Here is a 14,807-nt window from a genome sequence, read left to right as displayed (position 1 = left end):
AAAAGAAGACCGATCTCTAACTAGTAAAGAAATTAATATCCTCCTCCTCCTCCTCCCCTCCTCATGTTTTTACTTTTTGATTCTGGGGCTACTTCGCCTTATTTTTTAAAATTTTCAGACAGGGTCCTAAGTTGCCAAGGGTCTCACTAGTTGGGATCCTCCTGATAGCCTCCTGAGTCCCTGGGATTACAGGAGTGCCCAACCCCGACTGGCTAATACTTTCCTTTTTTTTTTTTTTTTAGTTGTTGATTACCATTATTTTATTTATTCATTTTTTTTTAATGTGGTGCTGGGAATCGAACCCCGTGCCTCACATGCTAGGCAAGCACTCAACCACTGAGCCACAACCCCAGCCCAAGAAAATACTTTTGATGGTGAGAAAACGCCCAGTTTGGCTAAAAGTGGTTAAATGCCACTGATGTTTTCCAAGTAGGTACAGATTTCTGTTAGTGAAAATCAAATGGTCTTGCTGGACAGGAAACATTCGTTTAAAGCCACCTTCTGGGTAGGTTAGATGTTTAACTCAGCTTACTAAAAATGCTGCTCACTAGGTTTCAAGGGTCCACAGAACGGTGCTTTTTACGGGGAAGCCTTGATATGGCTTAATATGATTTTTTTTTTTTTTTTTTCTGGGCTCAGATTCTACCATCAACCTTCTTAAATAACTGCATTTTGAGCATTAATCCCCAGTTCCTCTTTAACTTCTCAGCATCCGCTCCACCGGCTGTCTACTTTGGGTTCCCAGAATCGAGAGACCATTTGGAAAAACCAATCCCACAGCATCTTGGGATATGGGTTTTGAGTGACTCCCCGCCCACCCCCCCATAAATTACTGCTGGCAAAGGAAAGTGAAGGGGAAGTATAAACGGAAGACCTTTTCAGATTAGTCTGTCAGCTGAGCAGCTGCATTTGCCCTTATCCAGATTTCCATGGGTTTTGTAAGGAAGTGAAACGATAAATGGCCTCTATGAGGCCCAGAAAACTAGGCTGAAAAACTGAGAGTGGAGTATGTGTTTATTGGGGGTCTTTCGGCTTCACAATAGCTTAAGGAGTTTTCATCGACCCTTCAATAAAGGACAGGAAAGTGTTTGTGTGAATGTGGCAGAGAAAGAGAGATGGAGCTGGAAGGTTCTCCGGACAAGCGCAAAAGAAGCGACTCTGCCTCCTGGCGCAGTTGCCAGGACAGCACGGCCCGTGCAGCAACGGCAGAAGCCGCACCGCGTCTCGGCGGCGGCTGCGAGTCCGAGTGACGCATTGCAGGTACGAATCAGCCAATCAGAGGCCGTTTCAACGACTATCGTAGTGCGCGTCGTCCCTGAGATGCTCCTCCGCGCCGCAAAATAGCGCTCCACAGGCGCGACTCCACCGGCCTTTTAACGGCTCACTGTTAAACGAAACCCACTTACGTCATCCGTTCCCCCATTTCCCTTTATCTCTTGCCTCGTCGATCAAATAACTGTGGATAAAGGGGTCTCGAGGAGAGTTTGAGGGGAGGGGGCTGGCCGGGACTCGTTTGCGATGTTCCGTTATCTGGCGTACGGCGGAGGGATCTAGCGGAGGGAGGTGTTTATGAGGCACTGGGGGCGGAGGAGGAGAATTAGTCCGAGTGGAGCGAGTGAGCCGAGTGGTTGTGTGGTCGTGTCTCGGAAACCGGTAGCGCTTGCAGCATGGTGAGTGCGTCGCTGAGCTGCTGGCGCTTGACCTGTGGCGGGGAAAGGCTGAAACAGATAAGCTAAAGAAAGGGATTTCGCCTCATTTCCACCCTCAAGGAGTAGCTTTCCCCAGAGGGATGGCGCAAAAGAGGCCGGGGGCGCCAGTGACGGTAGTGTCGCAGGTTCTCCCCCATCCCCCTACTCCACAGGGGGGCTTCCTCTAGTCAGTTGGAGGGCCGGGCTCACAGCCCCTGAGGCTGGGAAGCTTCTGCGGGAGCTCGGCTAGGGAAGGATGGGTCGGGGGTGCGGGGCAGTCTGGCACATGGGGGAGAGGAGGAGAAAAGAGGGGGCGAGGGAGCCAAGAGTTCTTTCTGTCGGACGTCTTGAAAGGTCAACCCAGTGGCCAGATTCAAACACCCAACGGACGGTTAGAGCGGGCGCCAGGAAGCGCCTTTGTCCGCTGGCGGCCGCCATGCGCCTGTGGGGGGGGAGGAGCGCGCGGGGCCCCGGGGCGAGCGCTGGCGCCGCCGTTAGCCCCCGCGTGCCGGGGTCCGGGGGGCGCGCGAGCGGGCGGCGCGCTGTGTGGGCCGAGCCCGCGCGGCGCAGGGAGCGGCCAGTGGGGGCGGGGCGGGCGGGTGCCGCGCGGGGCCGGGAGCCGCCGCCCGCTCTGCTCCTCTCGCGCTCCAGCTGCTGCGTTGGCACCTGCAGGACTGCGGAGGTTTCAGCGGCCCGCTGCGCTGCGGGGCCGGCTGGCGGAGGAGGGAGCTTCGGCACTTCCCCACCCAGCTGGCCACCCTGTTATTTCTATTCCATCCGAACCTTGGGGCGGTCTTCCAACAATCAGGCTGGATTAAGAAAAAAAACGTTTTAAGTGGCTTTACCTTTGAAGGAAATGAATTTTATGCTTTTAACCAACGCATCTCAAAAGACCTATCCTGTTAGGAAGAGCGTTCGGCTCTGGCTGCGGTGTGAAAGGTGTTTTATATTCACTGAGCTGGGGTGATTGCCATTCTGTTGTGAAAGTCGGTCTTCATGTAATCGATCTTGTCTTCATATAATAATTGCACGGGTCCCTTTGAAAGGGGCCACTGTCCTGTTCTTGAGTACTCGTGCACTCCTAATGGTAAAAAACCACGACCACACAGCATGCCTTGAAAATGACTCTTATTTCCGTGTAGAAGTTGCCAGCTGATCTTAACGTACAATTCATTTATACAATAAGAGCTGTCAAATACTGTACTGGTAGAAGAGTGTACGGGGAGGGCAGGGGATTTTAGAAAGCATTTTTCTGTTACCCAGGACTCTTGGACCTCCCATTCCTTCCTGTTTAAAAAAAAAAAATTGCGGGTGATAATTTGCAATACTTATTTTGTGGTTCGTTCTGCCAAGTGGTTAATGGCGATGGGTGTGTCCAAGAGGCAAGGTGACATCTTAAACAGGAGTTTGGAATCCTTGCCAAGTGAAACCTCCAGCCTGTATGGGTGTGGGGAGAGTTCACCATGGTAAAAACTAACGTTCATATAAGTTTGGTGGATTCTTCCCATCTTGATATTTTACATTATTTTTAATTTAAATATGCTGGCCGAATTTATTCTTTAAGCAAAAGAGGATTACATTATACGGATGTAATAATAATTTCAAAATATGCAGTATATATAAATTTTTAATTAAGGGATAGGTATTTTCTAATCCAGTCTCATAACCGAATTAAATATTTAAGTAGATTTTCTTGGGGAAGAATAGTTTGTGTCTAAATCTGTGGTCCTTTGCCAATGATAAGCTTTTGTAGTTAATGTTTGCGTCATTGCTGTATTGGGTTTTTGTTTTGTTTTGTTTTTTTGTTAAATTGGCAGTCATCCTCAAGTAATAAATTAGTTTAAAAATTGTTCTTGATTTCAAAATATAATATTTTGAGATTGTTTTCAAAATTAGCACTCCATCAAGAATTAAAAATTATTCCATATGTATTTTTTCAAAGTATATAAGATTGCTTATAGATATTGTAGTCAGTATATGTTTATTGAGAGGGGATTGATTCAAGAAGAATTGAGCAGTGTGATAAGTTGAAAAAGTGAAAAGCCAGAAAATTTTGTCACTTCAGTTTGAATAATTGTTATTCAATCATACTGTAAGGTCTGTTTCTGTTAGACCAGAAAATCAAATAATTTGCTTTGGCTGTATTACAGAAAATTCTAGCTTTGGCTCGAAATTAGACCTTTTACTAAAAGAACCTAATTTTTATGAAGTGATTTTGTTCCAGTAGTTTCTGTTTTGGTTCAAGATGCTATATAATAATTGCTGATCTGTCAGAATTAAAGTATCTACTGAAATAATTTAGACTGATTTTGATAAAGGCAAAAAAAATAGCCTGGCTTATTTATAGAAAAAATGTTAGCTATTGAAGCCTTTATATCTAAGTAACAGTTGGGTGGAATGAACAGATAGAAATGGACAGAGGGTAGCAATTTATATTTCCTTTTGAGCCTGTGAACTCAGATAAGACCTTCAGATTTTCTAAACCACTTTTCCCCACAGAAACTTCACACATTATGGGTACCTACTTTTGAGTACCATTTCATTTAATAGGTACATAATGTATTTGCTTCAGGGCAAGCAGTAGTGCAAGTTAGTGGTTCTCTAAAATGCACATTGGGTTCAGTAGGTTGGGGTGGAACCTGAGAGCATACTAATGTCTGGTAGTCTGCTTTGGATTGACAAAAGCAGTATGAAGAATTATGTCAGCAGTTGAAAAAATAAGAGAGTAAGAACTAGTCATCTCTAGTGAATTAGTCTTCACTTTACTGAGATAAACACATATTAATGAGCTTGTGTTTTCCCAGAAGTATAATTCTTATTCTTCTAAATAAGAAAATGGCACTCTCCATGGACAGAATGAAGAATAAAATTTATTTGGAAAAGTTAGAGTGTTAGGAAGTCTGATTGATAGTCTTGCTTTCAAGAGGTTACAACCTGAATGTTGCTGGCAAAGTTTATTTTAAAAATTTTAACTTAGGTAAATAGTATATAAAAACTTCTTGAAACCTTCCGAGCAAAATTGAAAGGTTTCATGTTATATAATTTAGTCTCTATTGTGCTTAGTTATTTCCAGTTCATTTTTTTTGATCAGTTCTAAGGTTGCAGTTTGCGTGGAGATCTAGAGCTAGAGAAGATGGCTTAAAGTTCTTAAATTTTGACATTGCAAGCAAATTTGACGATTTCAAAATTTCTTTTTATAGCTAGCATCTTCAGGACTTCTCATCTTTCATATTTGTGAGCCCGCCCCCAGCATGGGGTATGAGAGAACATACCCATGCCTCCCGGTATATAGCACTAATTCCTTTAGCTTTCACACATAATGCAGTGCCTGCCAGACATTTAGCTTAACATTTTTTACTTTTCAGCTGATTTCATCTGCCACATCTGTTGAGCCTTGAGATTTTTAGTTTTCTACCCTTAAATAAAATTGACACAGAAAATGGTACCTTTGCTGAAAAGGGCTTTATAATGCCATGCATGTTTACCACCTTTGTGAAAATTGGGCTAGTCAGGTTTATATTTAACATTGTAGGTTAATTAATTTATGTAAATTAATAGTTACCATTAACTTGACCTTTAGACTATCTCCTTATAGTTTTGCTCTGTACAACAACCCTCACAAGGGTATTGTGTTGCAGATGGAGTTGACTCTGAGAGGTTGAGTAACCTGTCCAGGGTCACACAGCTAATTAAGTGGCAGATTTGGGAACCAGCTCCAATATGATTCCAAACACTACTTATTTCTATACTGTCCCTGTGGCTCTTCCTTCAAGAGACCTGCAAAATGCAATCTGACTAGAAGTAAATTTTCTGTAGCTTCTGTTATAAAAAATAAACATTCTCAGTGGATTCTGCTAGGTAAAACTGCTTGACCTAATATTACACCAGATATTTGTTAGTGGAGGATTGGGACTTATAGGAGAAAGAGTTTATCTTGGGAAACTTTTGCATTGGAACTTATGCTAATTTCTTTTGGGGTTTTTTTTTTTTTTTTTTTTTTTTCCTTTTCTCTAATAGAAACATTCATTTCTTATCATGGTCAAATTAGAATTATTGAGCAGGGAAAGAAACTTCTTACTGGGTTCATTTTAAAATTTTCTCATGTGTACCATCGAGAAATTTGAGTCCAATTCCACATAAGGTTAGCCTTCCTCAGGGTGTGTTCATTTGTTAAAGAGTGAAACCAGGCAGTGTTTATTTTTCTTCTCCCAACAAGTAAGTGAATGGATTAATCAGGGTACACTTTCACACTGGTAGGCATTTTAGATAGTCTCTCTTGGCAGCACTCCTCAATACCATGCTGTTGTTTTATGGATGTATGTACTAATAAGCAGTGAAAGATGAAAAATGAATGCCACAAGAACAACAAAAAAGTGTATATTTTGAAAATGTTATTATGGTGCTCTGAAATTCAAGGTACAAGGTATGTGTTACACTTTTTGAGTCTTAATTGTGGCTCTGTTATTTTGTTTTACCTTAACCCACCTAAATTAAACCTGACCCTGAAATTAAAGAACATCAACAACAAAGCCTCAAGAAACTCTTCTATATATGCTGTAAAAACATCACAAACCAGCTGGGTGCAGTGGCACAGCTACTTGGGAGACTGAGGCAGAAGGATCCGAAGTTCATGACCAGCTTCAGGCAACTTAGTAGTGAGACCCTGTGTCAAAATAAAAAGGGCTGTGGGGGTATTGTGCAATGGTAAAGTTCCCCTGTAGTCCCAGCAACTCAGAGGCTAAGGCAGGAGGATCAAAAGTAAAGTCCTTCCCCATATCCTTCCTCTCCCCCATCCCCATGCCCATTACAAACTTTAGGCTGGCTTTGAGATTTCAAAAAGAAAAGAAAATAGATAGCAGGACTTAGATTTGGTAAATATTGTAGTTCAGATGGTCAGAACCCTGGATTTTTTGCATTTGTCTGCCAGATGAGAAGTACTAAAAACTGGCAGTGATGCTGCTGCTTTTTTTGGGGGGGATCACTTTTTCATGTCAGAATGGCGTTTCAAATCATTCATGGTAATAACTTTCAATTTGGGATTCTTAAATATTTGCTCTCAGTGACAATTTAATGGCTTGTATCTGCCATGGGTCAGCTTAAATTTTGGTATTCTCACCTTGAAAAAGAAAACACCATTTTTATTGGGTTCTGTGCTTTAGAAGAACAATTCCTGATGAAATTGTATGACAGATTTTCAGTTGTGGATAATAAACTTTCAAAAGTATTCTGAAATATGTATATCCTAAACATTGAGTCAAGACTTTATATCTGTGAAGGTAAACCAGATCTGTGTTTTCCTGATACTAAGAAATGTTGAACTAACTGAAGTTTATGATATAAAATGAACCTTGAAAGTTTCAAAACTTATCTCTGCAACTGTTAATTTACATAACTTCTAAATCACTAATCTACCTTTTTGATTTCTTTGTAGGCTGACCAACTGACTGAAGAGCAGATTGCAGGTGAGAAATTGCTAGATTATGCCCATTGGATTTTTTTTTTCTTTTACAAATTGAACTGAATAGACAACCTCAAAATAGGTACTTATATGAAATTATTGGCTTTGTTGTATGTCAGAGATGGTAACAACTGGATGGAATGTTAATATAATAATTTAGCCTGCTTGGACAAGTGAGAAAGTAAACATTTCCTGTGAAAGATGCTTGGGGCTGTTGCTTAAAGCAATGTATTTTAGTCTGGATATGCTTAAGAGCTCGGTGGTGGTCTTTGTATTTTGAAGATTACCTTACCATAAAACATGAATTCTGGGCTAGTAAACATTGAAGCTCCAAATCGGTATCCACAAGAAAACGAGCCAAGTAGTGACTTAAGATAATTTGAAACGTAGAATTAGGAAATGAATATTGAGCTTGGTGAGATGGTGTGCCCCTGTAATCCCAGCAACTTAGAGGCTAAGGCAGGAGGATAAAAAATAAAGGCCAGCCTTGGCGACTTAGTGGGGACCCTAAAAACTGGCTGGGGGCATAGCTAAGTGGCAGAGTACTGCTGGGTTAAGTCTCCAGTACTATGAGCTGGGCTCCAGAGGTTGAGGCAGGAGGATTGAATATTCAAAAGTTAGCACCAGCAACTTAGACCCTGTCTCAAAAAAAAAGCGGGGGGGGGGGGGCGGGGGGGTCTGGGGATTTGGCTAAGTGGTGTTAGGTGCCTCTAAGTTCAATCCCTGGTACAAAATGAAATTTTAAAATCCCCAGGACCATGAAAAAAAGAGGAGAAGGAAGAAAGAAATTAATTCTAAGGAAGAAACACTGAATTTACTCTGGCTTAAATTAGTATTTTAAATTTAGAATTGCATATATAGTTTGGGCCTCCTTAATGTGAAAATCTGAAATGTCCCCAAATCAGAAACTTAATGAGGGCTGACATGACATCATCAGTGGAAAATTACATACCCAGCTTCATTTGATGGATTGAAGTCAAAATGCTCAGATACTAAAGATAAAATTACCTTGTGAGGTTGGGTATATTAAGGTGAATAGGAAACAAATGAATTTCGTGTTTAGACTTGGGATCCATTTACAGGGTGGGTTATAAATTCATAAATACTTTAAAATCTGAAACATTTCTGGTTCCAAGCGTTTTATATAAGGAATACTCAACCTGTGTATTCTCTATTGGTGAATAATTATTTTCTCTAGAAAAGATGTTTATAAATGTCACTGAATTTTGACTTAAAAAGTAGTGACAGCTATTGAAATGAAGTTTTTAAAATATGTGGTTTGCTACGGAAATATGTGAAATTATTACATAAAACCCAATATCCTGTTTTCTTTGTACTATATCATTTAAACATTAATACTTTTTAAAGTTTTATTCTAATACAGACTTTGAGATGGGTAAAATGTTGGGGGAACATCCCCAATTTTTTGTATTTTAAAAATTAATTGCAGTGTTAGAATGTTTTTCAACCTGTTCATTTGCTTTCAGTAGTCTTTATTTAGCACAAGCACCGAGTAATTTAATTTCAAATTTCCCAGTAAGTCAGGAAGAGTTCAATAAGTGCTTAGAAGCACCTGAACATTTTCTAAAACCCACATGGAACTCAACTATGGATCTCTCAATAAAAGCTTAAAGCAAAGGCTGGGGTTGTAGCTCAGTGGTAGTGTGCTTTTCTAGCATGTGTGAGGCACTGGGTTTGATCTTTAGCACCGCATAATAAGTAAATAAAGGTATTGTGTCCATCTACAACAAAAAATAGTTTGTTTTTTTTAAGCAAGTCTTCCACCCCATGAGTTTACAGAGTTAAGTCTCCTCAAACAATAAAATATTATATGAAATCTACTTATATTTATATATTGGTACTGGGGATTTAACCCAGGGATACTTTACCACTGAGCTATATCCCCAGACCTTTTATATTTTAAGACAAGGTTTCCCTGTTGCTTAGGGCCTTGCCAAGATGCTGAGGCTATCTTCAAATTTGTAGTCCTCCTGCATCTGTCTCCTGAGACGGATTACAGGCATGCACCAGCATGCCTGGTGTGAAATTGTTTTTATATAATGTTTCCTTCAGGAGATAGACAATTTAATGTTTCCAAATTTTTTTTCTTTGCAGAGATACACATGAGAGTTTATTTCTCAAAGCTGACAAATAAAGACCATCTCTCTATAGGAGAGATGGCCTTTAGAATTTCCAGTCTTAAACTCTGACCTGTAAATATATTTGCTTTTCATTTATCATTTCCAGTCAGGTAGTTGTGTCTCTTTGTATATCTAATATATAACATTCACTTCAGTATAGAAAATGTTACCCCAGGTGAAAGTCACCCAGTTGATATTCATTACTATTCTCTTAACCACGCAACTCTTAAAGCTTACAAGTACATGATAGACTTTTTAAGTTGGACAATATCTTTATTTTTATCATCTTCTAAGAACAAATGTTAGCAAGCCCAATGAGTACTGTAACATTGAGTATGCCAACATACTTTGAAACTATTTTTATTGACATGTAATGATCATTACTAAATCTTTGTTCAGAAATTCTAATAAGCCAGGTGTGGTAGTGCATATCTATAATCCCAGCACTGGGGAGGCTGGGGCAAGAGGATTATAAGTCAAAGCCAGCCTCAGCAACTGAGCAAGATCCTGACTCAAAAAAGGGCTGGGGATGTGACTTAGTGGTTTTGTAGCCCTGGGTTCAATTGCTGTTACCAAAAAGAAAGAAAGAAAGAAAAAATTCCACTAACAGCAAATAACTTAATCTTATTGAGGTAAGGTTACTAAACTTGTTATATTACTAGGTCTTAAAGAACACTCCAGCCTGTTGTGGTATCATTAACAAGTTAATTTTGTTTGTGACATGATATCTTCAGTTGTTGGATTTTAGACACTCAAAGGACAAGATACACAAGAAATTTCCTTCCCTCACTTCCATGAGACTTTATTAAATGTTGAAGGCCCACATTTGAAAAAACATTAACCTTATATAGTTTTTAGCAACAATTACATATGACAACATAGTTTCCATACAATAGACCTTTAAAAGGGATATTACAACCTATTTTAACAGAATTAGATATATGTAATGAACTAATTAATTAGGAAAGGGTCCTGAGACTACTAATGAAGAAGTAGTAAAACTTGGTGACTTTTCTGAAAATTTCAACTTAGGCATAGCTCAAATGAATTTTGGGAAGTTCCTTAAAACTATCAGTTATGTAGAAGATAGCTGTTCTGACATTCAAGACCTGTTCTTTATTGTGTATTTAGGTTTTAACTCCTGGATATATTAGGTCATTTTAGGGATTTCCCTTGTGCAGAGTTAAATGCTTCTGTACATAAAGGTTATGCTAGTTCTGAAAAGACAAGTGAATTTAAATTGTACTTTGGAGTTTATTATTTTATTCTATTTCAAGCAGAACTTTGGAATAAAACTTCGCTTCCTCCCCTTCCTTTGTTTTTGGTACTGGAGCTTGAACCCAGGGGTGCTTTGCCATCGAGCTACGCCCTCACCCTTTATTTATTTTTTAATTTTTTGAGATGGGGTCACACTAAGTTACTGAGGCTGGCCTCATACTTGCAATTATCCTGCCTTAGCCTCCTAAATTACTGGGATTATAGGTGTGATCTAGCTCTAAAAATCTGACTTTTTTTTCAATGCTGAGGATTGAACCCAGGGCCTGTGCATACTAGGCAAATGCTCTATCACTGAGCTGTAACTCAGCCCTATCATCATTTTCTTGCATTCATAAAGTAAATAGTAGGTATAGCATTGTGTTTAATTCTCATTTATTTTAGCAATATTTAAAGGCTCATTGGATTTTTTAACTTCTTGAAATTTAGAGCACAAATAATATAAACTTAAACCATTCCTCTTTCATAATTTAGTTAATAGTTAAATCATTTAATTATTGCTGCTTTAACATTGGGAAAGTATGTACTTAATGATGGCATTAAGTAATGCCCATAGCTAGATGTTCCATAGCAGAGAAAGCAATGTAAACAAATATGCATCTCTAAATACTTTTGTTTTTTGTAACCTAAGTTATTAGGTGATAGATTGTGAGTGTATGAATTATAATGGTTTATATGTTTCTAGGTAATGAGTACGTCTTTTTTTTTTTTTTAAACCTTTATCAAATCCTTTTCTTTATAGGTAGGGAATTCCTAATCTATTTTTGTCATTAGATTGATGTAGTCTAGTGCTATAGTATTGTCATAAAAGCTGTTATTAGTGTGGCACTAAGCTTCTGATTTGAAATGAGTTCCTTTGGAAACAAGTGATATATATATGAATGGAACTATTATAGTACTACTGAATGTGGCAAGCTACTACAACTAGTCAGTGATATCTAAATAAAGCTAAGCAGTTAAAATAATTTTAAGCAGAAAAAAGTAACATGGTGATCCAAAGAGATAATAGATCCAGGCTGATGTGTGGGTGATTGTAAAAAATCCCATGGGTAGGGGGAGGTGCTATGGCACATACCTGTAATCCCAATGTCTTCCCGAGGCTGAGGCAGGAGGATTGCAATGGTAATAGTCCTAGCAAAAGACAATGACACTTAAAACCAAAATATTGGTTGTAGAGGTAGAAAAAGAATCAAGTAATATTAAAATGGTAGATTTCAACAAAACTTGTTAATTAAGAAGTTTTTGTTTTAAGTAGTATAGATGAAATGGTCAGAGAGAAATGGTAAAATTGCTCACTCTACAGATTGAGATAAGAGCCAAGGACCTTTTGTTTGGTCAGTGTAAAGTGGGAGGTAAACCAAGAGAATTTTGAGTTTTTCAGTGCAGTAGTTCTAAGTGTTTACATAAATTAAACTTGGGAAGGTAGGTACAGTTAGTCCTCCTACCCCCCCCCCTTTTAACATAAAAAAGTCCCTTAAAACTATCAGTTATGTAGAAGATAGATAGCTGTCCATTTACAACATAGTTTTAGTTGTAAACGGACAACAATACCTTTATTTATCTTTATGTGGTGCTGAAGATCAGACTTGATTCATCACACATGCAAGGCAAGTGCTCTACCACTGAGTTACAACCCAAGGCACACCCTCCCTACCCCCCCCTTTTTTTTTTAAAGAAAAGTGATAGTGAAGCAGATTGAGTTTTTTGCCCTTTTTACTTTGCTGATAAGTAGCAAAGCCGAGATGTTCTACTCAGGAAGTCAGGTTCAACCCTGCTGTTAGCTTCTGTCCCATATGGCCTCTACATATCAAAACATATCTTGGCTAATCAGGCAGCTAAGGGCTTATTGATTAACTTATTTCACACACCCCCGCCCAAGGTTGGAGCTGAAAGTGATTTTTAATAATGGATTGTTTAAGTAGTGGTGCCTTCCAAAATTTGGGAAGGGATAAGTACAAGCACTTAAAAAGAAAACATAACATAACTTAGGTGTGACTTTAGTTTTAGGCTGAGAGACTTGAAGTATTTATGTGTCAATGGGCGAAATCAGTAAAGTAGTAGTTGAGTTCAAAGAAGAGATGGAAGAACACAATTTCACAGGATCTTGAGAGATAATTTATTTTATTCCTTATAAGCTTGGAGTTTTAGGTGTGAAAGAAAAGTCTAAATTGTCTTTGTTCTCAATAATGAGCACTTGATTAAAACTTGACATAATTTTTCAGCCCCTTTTTGCCATCATTATAAATTATTTGGTGATAGTCCTGTATACTTTCCTATAAAAGAAAACTAGCCTATTGTATATACTGAAGTTTAAAAATTATTTGGTTTTGAATATGGTAGGCAATTGATTTAGACAGTTTTCACCTTTGAAGCAAATTCTTAATGCACTAATAAATAGTATAATTACTCTGGAAATATTTATTTGGTACCAGTAATTTTATTTTTCAATTGTCAGTGTAGGTTAGATCTGTAATGTTGAATTATGTTCCATGAAACAGTTTCAGTGTGAAGCCTATACTGGGGTGTGATTGGCCAAAAAATATTTGAAATGTTATGTTTTCCCACCTATTTTGTTAGATGTCCATTTTAGATGCTGTCTTTAAATATATCTTTGCTTTATTAAGAATGAGTGAGTACATTTTTAACATTTTTTGGTGAATTGGTTTTTGTTGTTGTTGTTGTTAACCTGTATATTTGGATTATGGTCTTTCAAACAGAATTCAAAGAAGCTTTTTCACTATTTGACAAGGATGGTGATGGAACTATAACAACAAAGGAATTGGGAACTGTAATGAGGTCTCTTGGGCAGAATCCCACAGAAGCAGAGTTACAGGACATGATTAATGAAGTAGATGCTGATGGTAAGTCTTTTTAATTTGGAGGGAATAGGATCAAAGAAGAGGTATTTATATTTAATATTTTAACTAAACAAACTATTTTAGGTAATGGCACAATTGACTTCCCTGAATTTCTGACAATGATGGCAAGAAAAATGAAAGACACAGACAGCGAAGAAGAAATTAGAGAAGCATTCCGTGTGTTTGATAAGGTAGGTATTCAAGGACTGGATAAAGTCAAATTTTAATTTGAGGATGAAGTGAAGATGCCAAGACCTAAGTTTTTGAAGACATGCTTCTGATGATTTACCAACATAATTTTAATGTCAATAAAAGCTTTTTAAATCCAATGTGCTGGTTCATGCCTATAATCCCAGCTACATAGGAGGCTGAGGCAGGAGAATAGCAAATTTGAGGTCAGCCTCAGCCTTGTAGTGAAAACCATGTCTCAAAATAGAAAATAGAAAGGACTGGGGATGTGGCTCAGTGGTTGCCAGTACAAAAGGAAAGTTGTTTTGCATAAACTTAGATTTCCTGATAACATGTATTTCATTGATCTTCTGGAACAGAAGATAATCACGTGACTTTGGAATGTGGGAATTGTAGTTGTATTATTTTTTTGTGGAGGGGGATGGGTGTTGGTAACCGGGGATTGAACTCGGGAGCACTCTACCACTGAGCCACATCCCCAGCCCTCTTTTGTATTTAGAGACAGGTTCTCACCAAGTTGCTTAAGGCCTCACTTTTGTTGAGGCTGGCTTTGAACTTCTCTTGCCTCAGCTTTCCGAATCACTGGGATTACAGGTATGCACCACTGCATCCAGTGGAATAGTGGCATTAAACATAGGACATCCTGTTTAGTGACATTCCGAAGGTTATTTGTAGATTCTGTAGTTTGTATGGATTTCTAATTTTAATTTAACTAATTAAATTTCCATGATAATTCTAATTTACTCATACATTATGCTAAACTTTTCGCTAGGATGGCAATGGCTATATTAGTGCAGCAGAACTTCGCCATGTGATGACAAACCTTGGAGAGAAGTTAACAGATGAAGAGGTTGATGAAATGATCAGGGAAGCAGATATTGATGGTGATGGTCAAGTAAACTATGAAGGTAAATCATGGTCTCATGCTGTGCTTTTATTTTTTTAAATTAAAAGTAAGTTGGTTATCTCAGGTCAAAACTAGCAATACAGATTTTTTTACCCTCAAAAAATTAGGATGCTAAAATAGTAAATATTTACTAACCTTTTTTTGCTATTCCAAATGTTATCTTCAGTCTAGGCAATGTCACTGTCACTTAAGAACTTTTTAGAAAGATCAGTATTGCATCTATACTTAGAATTTGCACTTATGGATGATTATGTGATTCATAGTACATTAAAATTTGAGAAGCAGTGTACA

At 38.4% G+C, this 14,807-nt stretch overlaps 1 protein-coding gene across 1 annotated transcript; it reads left to right on the top strand.

Annotated features, from left to right (window-relative positions):
• Positions 1-1,606: 1,606 nt before the first annotated feature.
• Calm2 (calmodulin 2) lies at positions 1,607-14,570 on the top strand. Its single transcript, XM_076833361.2, has 5 exons — positions 1,607-1,670; positions 7,120-7,150; positions 13,280-13,423; positions 13,505-13,611; positions 14,382-14,570. The coding sequence occupies exons 1-5, from the start codon at positions 1,668-1,670 to the stop codon at positions 14,553-14,555; spliced, it is 459 nt and encodes a 152-aa protein (XP_076689476.2). The 5' UTR covers positions 1,607-1,667; the 3' UTR covers positions 14,556-14,570.
• The last annotated feature ends 237 nt before the right edge of the window (positions 14,571-14,807 follow it).

The sequence above is a fragment of the Callospermophilus lateralis genome, chromosome 14, assembly GCF_048772815.1.
Source record: "Callospermophilus lateralis isolate mCalLat2 chromosome 14, mCalLat2.hap1, whole genome shotgun sequence".
Classification (NCBI taxonomy): domain Eukaryota; kingdom Metazoa; phylum Chordata; class Mammalia; order Rodentia; family Sciuridae; genus Callospermophilus; species Callospermophilus lateralis.
This window is presented reverse-complemented; position numbering and strand designations above follow the sequence as displayed.

Bases quoted from the DNA above. Each gene is read 5' to 3' on its own strand.
- Calm2 (XM_076833361.2), top strand. The intron at 7,151-13,279 runs GTGAGAAATTGC...TCTTTCAAACAG, and splicing joins GACTGAAGAGCAGATTGCAG to AATTCAAAGAAGCTTTTTCA. The intron at 13,424-13,504 runs GTAAGTCTTTTT...AAACTATTTTAG, and splicing joins TAATGAAGTAGATGCTGATG to GTAATGGCACAATTGACTTC.